The sequence below is a fragment of the Lates calcarifer genome, linkage group LG4, assembly GCF_001640805.2.
Source record: "Lates calcarifer isolate ASB-BC8 linkage group LG4, TLL_Latcal_v3, whole genome shotgun sequence".
Classification (NCBI taxonomy): domain Eukaryota; kingdom Metazoa; phylum Chordata; class Actinopteri; family Centropomidae; genus Lates; species Lates calcarifer.
In genome coordinates, this window is record NC_066836.1 from 10,302,887 (window position 1) to 10,310,166 (window position 7,280).

A 7,280-nucleotide genomic window follows, 5' to 3' on the forward strand; every position below is an offset into this window, starting at 1 on the left:
TGACAGCTGACTTTGATGGGTATGTACCTCGACTGCTGTGTCACACAGCCACTGATTGGATAGATGGGCGGTTGAGTAGCAGAAAGAAACACACGAGAAACCCACTACCATTATTTATGACACTCGGATCTGTCAGTACATCATCTTCACTTGAATGTGACAGGCTTGCTGTAGCTTTCCTCATACTAGTATTCTCTGGTTTACACTCACTGTCACCCCCTCTTTGGATAGGTAATAACATCTGGACTTGATTTCCGGAGAGTGTGCCCACTAACTGGCTTAATAACCAACCCAGTGATGTCTACCACCCCATCTCTAGTGGTACATCATTATTTCTTCTCTCCTGCTCACTGTGTAACCTCACTATATTGAGTGAGAGTGTGTGCTTCTGCATTGTTCAGGGCAATCATTACTTTCATGTAACACGTGATTTCACATTTGGCAGCCTCTAATTCACTGACATGGGTTCTATATATATATATATATATATATATATATATACATACGCTATCTCAGACACTCACTGGAGGTCAGACTATAGTGGGTGAGATGGAAAACAATGTCCCCTTTAGCAGATGTCATTTAGCAGCAGAACTAGTTTTGGGGGAGCTAATTACAATTGCACAGGCTGCCTCTTGTAACTGCAATTGAACATTTCGTTGTTAGTACTGCAGTGCATGGGGGCAATTCAGTCCTTGAACAGGAGGACTATGAGATCGGCTACGCCCCCGACCTCAAAGTGTGATTGTTGACACTGTGCTATGAGCCCATGACAATGTTACCAAATGTGCACAAAAGGAAGGAAAAGAAGATACCCCCCACCCCCAAAACATTCACACAACACCCCCTTTTATCCCCCCAATCCTCAATGAATGAAAAGGCACCACACGACAGTGAAAACCCAGTATGATCCCCCCCCTCCCCTACTCACCTTCAATGGAGATTACATGCTCTCGGATCTGGTTCTGCAGGGCCAGGTCGTCAATACGCTCGATCAGGTCGTAGATTGCGTAAATGTTCGGGTGGACAGACTCGAACCGATGGATCTCTGCCCTGATGGCCGCTGAGTTGGACAAAACAAACTGCGAGCCCGCCGAGCCGGGTTGGGCAGCCTGGCCCGAAACAGTCCCCGAACCGAACTGGCCGGCCCCTGAGCTTGCAGACGATCCGGATCCGAACTGGGACGGGATGGACTGGGGAACTGGGACGGGAACGGGAGCCGGGACCGTGCCTGGAGTGGGCATGGCTGGTTGAGACTGCTGCGAGATACCGGACACTGGGACGCTCGACTGGAAATTCATCTTGGGCTTTTCTCTTTTTTTGGTGGGAGCGACTAACTCTTTTACAAACGGCAACAAAAATATGCAGACTAGAATTTGGGATTCAAGCGATGCGAACAAAAGAAGTCCGCGCGAACTGGTGGTCTGGAAAACGATCGGCGCAGAAGCATCAATAGTTGGTCGCCAATTGCAACAAAACGCGGCTCGTGCTCATATTATTAAAACTTGACTGTGATTCATTTTCCGTTATTGGCCAGATCTGTCCAGGGCCCCCTTTCTTTCTGTGGCTTACAAACCCGCAATGCCTACCACTTGGACACTCCTTTATGGGCTACACCGCTGTTTTTGATCAAACCCGTTTTCCTTAGTTGCTCTGTTTGAAGGAGACAATGGGCTGTAGGCTTCAGCAAGGCGCCCCTGGTCCACAGCCTTGAATGCGTTGTTTCTGCGCTGAAATGAAATAGCGTTTAGTCCTCTTTGGTCCAAGTGGTCCCTGCCCAGCGCCCTCCTCCGCATGCTGAAACGTCACCCATCACGTAATTGTACTTGAGATGGGGGAGGGTGTGATTGGATTTGGTGGAGAGGGTGGAGGAGGGGGGGCGACGTAGAAGATTCGCAACGTGCACATCATTATAATAACCTACCTGACGGTTATGCAACCACAAAAATTGGCCGCTGCGCGATGCGAGAGTAGAAGTGCTGCAGTTACATTAGGAATGCCGTTTGTTGTTGATTGTTGTTTGAATAATAATAATAATAAAAACCCTCAAGCTATTGTATCCCCCACGCGCACGTGTACGCGCAGGTAACTTGTAACTCCCAAAATACTGCATGTTTATTTACAATTTTACATCTAAGAACACATTACAGGTAAATGTGAGACCATGCCACATTCAAAACCACAATAAGCACATCATATTATTGGGTCAATACTTTTTCATGAGGCTATGTGGTTCCAATTTCTTGGACTTATACAAATCTATGTTTGGCAAAGAGAGAAGGAGGATAAAGCCTTCACATGTAAAATTCAAACCACAAAAGGCAGAAATACAGGATACACCTACATCTTTGTTTGTCATCTCATTATGAGCAAATAGGCTACAGGTGTTTGGACTTGAGGCCCAGTTTATCCACAGCACACGTACTTTATCAAATATCACTACATGTCTAAAAGGTCTTGCATTAAGGAATCTCACAGTAAGTGGTGTGACATGGATCACTGTGGGTCTTTTTGCACTGTAAAAGAAAGAGGCAGAGCCATCTGCTGGTCTGAATGCACCTTACAACAACAGCTGTTGAAGGCCAAATGACTGTCACAGTCAGTCAAGGGTCTCCTGTTTCTGCAGCAGTGTGGTGGTGCAGATAATGACTGATCAAACACTACTAGGAAGAAAAAAAACATAAATGGAATTTGTGTGCCATACTTTCAGGTCAGGCTGTGCCAAAAAGTGATTCAAATGTAATGGAGGAGAAATTAAAAGGGCATCCTTGAACTTCCAAGCAGCAAACAATTTTGTTGTTGAAACAATTTTCTCACACATTTAATAACATAGAGTGCAATAATCATCTTCTTATTGTCCTCTCCAGTATTACAGTTTCAGTGGAGAGATTAATATTGCTTTTTACCACAGAATTATTTTCAAGGGACTCAAAGGAAGCCATGATATTGTTATTTTGATGCTTGCAAATTCTTTCTTCTCTTATCTAATGAAGTTTGATTATTTCATAATGTTACCGAACCTGTTGTGACAACTGAGATGATGATGCACACCTCTGAACAGCTGCATTATGACACATAACTTCTTTTTTTTTAATACAACAGCATCACATTATAGCAAATGTGAATCCAGCAGCCAGAAGAACCTGCTGTTTTGGAGATTAAGATCATTGCTTATGGTCATTATTTTGTGATGGATGATGTTGCTCCAAGTACACGGCTTGCGTCACAGCTGTGTCTTCCTATTGTGTTTCTTAATGAGGAGGTAGACCAAACCAACTGTGAAGAGTCCCTGAATAAACATGACTCAATAAGCAATGCTATTTTATATATAGTTCTCATTACCTGAAAACTCACTGTTTGCAAGACACTGTCAGAGTCTGAAGCAGGAAACATGTATACTTTTATTTATGCAACAATGAACCACTTCTGCAACATGCTGCACATCACGTTTTCTCTCTCTCTCTCTCTCTCTCTCTCTCTCTCTCTCTGTGCTATCTTCAGCCTTCTGCCACCATCTGTTGACCAAATTTGGAACTCCTCCTTACAAAATGCATTGCTATGCTTGTCCTGTTGCACTCCATTTTAGCTTGAACAACATTTACAGCTGCAGTGATTGCCAGTGTTTAATCTGGCTGTTGAGATTTTGTCACTCTCCAGTTCGTTTCACAGCGATGTTCCATTTGTGACTTATTTGCATAGCAATGAACAATCGAGGTTCAGACGAGGTTTTCAGATTAATATGAAGTAGCGGGGTGATGCAAGTTAAACCTGGTGAATGTGAAAGTATGTCAATATTCAGATAGATTAATGACTTTCTACCCTGTGCAGTATAACTTCCAGTTTCTGATTATATGCAGCAGTGCTTCATTTTCTCTGCAATTATATGAATTATGCAGTTAATTCTCTGGCTCATTTAGTATGTATTGACACATGATAATGTTGGCACTGCTATTATGGGCCTTCCTTTCATGAAGGCACCTTGTATCATAGGGATATGATACACACAAGAATTCCTTTCCTTTTTGGCAAATGGCTTACATAACATGTTTGAATAAGAATAGCAACTATTCTACACAATGCACCACATAGATTTATATATAATATGTATCATATACATATACATTTCTCAGGGTGTTGTATATCAGAATATATGGAACATCCATGAAATATAATTTACTAACAACTATTAGACCCTCAAATGATGTCTTTTTATGCACATGAACAACATCCATTTTCAGCTATGTGTGAAAATACAAATACACACATAAATACAATGGAGGGAAAACAGAAGGAAATAGTATATGTTTAATTATGATAAACAGTTCTCCTTTTTATTAAAGTTAAATAATAAGTTTAGGTTAAGTTTATTTTCACAGCACAATAGCCCCACCAAGTTAAGTGTTTTATCTCACAGCTGAGTAATGTAGCTTCTTGCTCCAAATGATCTGCAGGAGCCCCAGAGAGCTGCCCCAGGACACTGGAAGTTGCCATGAATACCAGAATAGTCGAGTTTCATTTACACCCAGGGAGAAAAAAGCCGTTGAAGAGCAATATTTATGAAACCCGTCTGAATTATTGATTGTCATTAGAACTTGCAGGGATGTGGGTAAAATACTAATTTTCTGGCTGAATTTCTCCCATCCTAATGAGTCCTCATGGCCAAGACCTTCATGTGAATCTTTACAAAGGCCTCGCTCTATCAAACCATTTCAAATTGAAGATGCAGCATGCTGAACTCTGGTCACATTGCTTCACCAGAGACAAGATGGAGCCGATCTTAAATCATTGCATATTTGTCCACCGACCACAGATGGCTCCATCAAAACATCTCCTGACAATGCACCATGCATACTGAATGAAATGAAGTTATATTATTATTGATTTTGCAATATACCCATAGTTGCGCATAATGTACATAGGTGGCTGAGTAAAGGAAATAAAAGAAAAAATCATCATCAAAATCATCCCACTGGCTTGAAGCACAGCAGATGTCATCTGTAGTTTTAGCCTGAGTATTTCATTCACTAATTATTTGTCTATTTTTGCTCACTTACTTCTGTTTAATGTGGAACTTATTTGCCTCTTATCAATTGTGTATGTAAATTGTTTGTTTTAATTGATTTTATTTGTCTATGCTTTTACACTGTGCATGTTTTTTCTTGATCAAATATCTCTCAATGTAGCAATCTGTTTAAATAAAGGAATTACTAAATAAAGTAACGAGTCAGTAGCAACCTGGAAGTTATATGGAAGCTCAAAAGTTCATTCACAACTTAATCCATGTGACTAAAATGACTCTTATTCTGTTTTACAGAACACAGAGCTACCCAAGGCTAATGTTAATATCACCCCATCTACTTCCATACTCTTAGATGTAATACCAGGGTAGACATAAGCAAGAAAGAGCGGCATTATTTAGTCCTATCTGGCCACACACACTTTAAAGTCATTAGCTCCCATGGACACTAATAAAAGATTCTAATAAAAACCTCTAAAAAAATTCCCTATCTCTTGTGTCTGACTTGCTTGGTCTCTCACACAGAGTTTATTGATGATGTTTGATTGTGCTCAGAGAGATAGTTTGAAATACAATACATACATACATACAAATAATTATAAAAATCATTAACCTTTCAGACATGTATGTGTGAGAGGAAAATAGGGAACTGGTAGGTTAATAAAGGCCAAAAATGCTTTCATATAGCAAGGCAAATTCTGACATAAGAGCATGCACAAGAGGCAGCATCATTTCATGAGCAAGCTGAACTAATTGCAGTGGGAAGAGATTATTCTCAACTATGTTTAGGCGCTCTTGGGTGCCATCCAGACACACCAGTTTAAATACCATCTATGGATGTAACCAGTGCAGTGCAGTGAGCCACTGGCCTCTCTGAACACAGTCCTCTCAGAAATTTCAGATAGCTGTGCATGGATCAAGCCTGTGACCTTTCTGGTTGCTCTGGCAGAGCTCCTTTCTTCTTTTCTGTTTGCTGTGTGAAATAAGGTCATCCTTTTACCATAAACATTAATGGAGTTTATTTTCAGAAACAAGAAGTAGAAGTAATTTCTTACTTACAAATAAACTTCTTACAGTTTGCATCTGCGTTTGCCTCAAGGGATTTTTCACTTCCAAGAAGAGGCTATGCCCTGTGTTTTTCTAGCCCAATAATTACAGCAGACTTGGGAACAAGTAACTAATTGTTTTTGCCATAAGATGCACTGATTTTGTTATAGTGCTTATTAGCACCCCCAAGTCTCTGACTTTTCTCCCAGCTTGCATTGATATTTTGAAACTCAACACAGTCGACAACTGAATTCCAAAACATTAACATGAGCTGGGAGGACATCTGAAGACTACTGAACACTATTACAGCATTTTAACAACAAATTTAATTGTGATAAATAAATTTACACTCTAAATTGGCACTCTTTAACAGCCCAAAAAAAGGTAACATAACAGTGTTTCATTGAACTGAAATGTTATGACTAATGCTAGTTTATAAGAATTACTTGTTTGCTTTATTAATTAGCTTGTTTAAATGATATGCTATTGAAAATTACTCTTTATGTTTGTTTGGTGTTTGGATTTCTTTTACTGGAGATCTCTCTGGGGTCTAATTAATGCCACACATAATATCACTCTAGGGTAATATAATGTACATTTCTTTGAGAATGGCTTTTTGGCAGCCAAAGCTATATAGTTATTCCTGCATAGCATTTAATGTGTTGTATATGAAGTATTTCTTTTGTGATTTAACAGTTCCTTATAGTCATTTTGGAATTTTGTCAAATGTGCAAGCAAGTTTGTAAAGATCCCAAATGGAAATTATTTGTTCATTTCCACCACTCATAGGAATGTTAAAGAACAGAGCAACCATAGGTATTTGAACCCTGATGCTCTGGTGAATGGACTAGTTTCTATTTACACTGTTGCACTCATGTACCGTACAAGAGGTCACTGTAGGTAGCAAATTTTAGATTTTTGTGTTACAAGAATTTGACTGAATTGATATATGATGGTGTGTAAAGTACAGATTTTTTGTTTGGCAGATCATAAAATGTGAGAGGAAAAGGAAACACCTATTTCCATTTGATGTCTAAGGGTGAAATTAAATTATGGCGACACAGTGACCTCTAGCGGTAATTTGGCTTATAAACCATTACTACTAAAGGATCAGTTCACCTAAATAACAATCCATAAACACATAAAGCAGGGACAGAATCGATCGTGCAGTCTGACTACCCCCTGGCTATGCCAATCACATTTTTTTTCTCCACAA

The 7,280-nt window shown here is 39.9% G+C and overlaps 1 protein-coding gene across 2 annotated transcripts in view; it reads right to left on the minus strand.

Annotated features, from left to right (window-relative positions):
* Positions 1–1,845, minus strand: part of agap3 (ArfGAP with GTPase domain, ankyrin repeat and PH domain 3) — a 115,837-nt gene extending 113,992 nt beyond the window's left edge. Inside the window, exon 1 of one of the 2 annotated variants that reach the window (XM_018676395.2) lies at positions 932–1,845. In XM_018676395.2, coding sequence (XP_018531911.1) covers positions 932–1,301 — 370 coding nt within the window. In that variant the 5' untranslated portion in view covers positions 1,302–1,845. The remainder of the gene's footprint in view (positions 1–931) is intronic. The other variant, XM_018676397.2, reaches the window with a different exon arrangement.
* Positions 1,846–7,280: the final 5,435 nt, after the last annotated feature.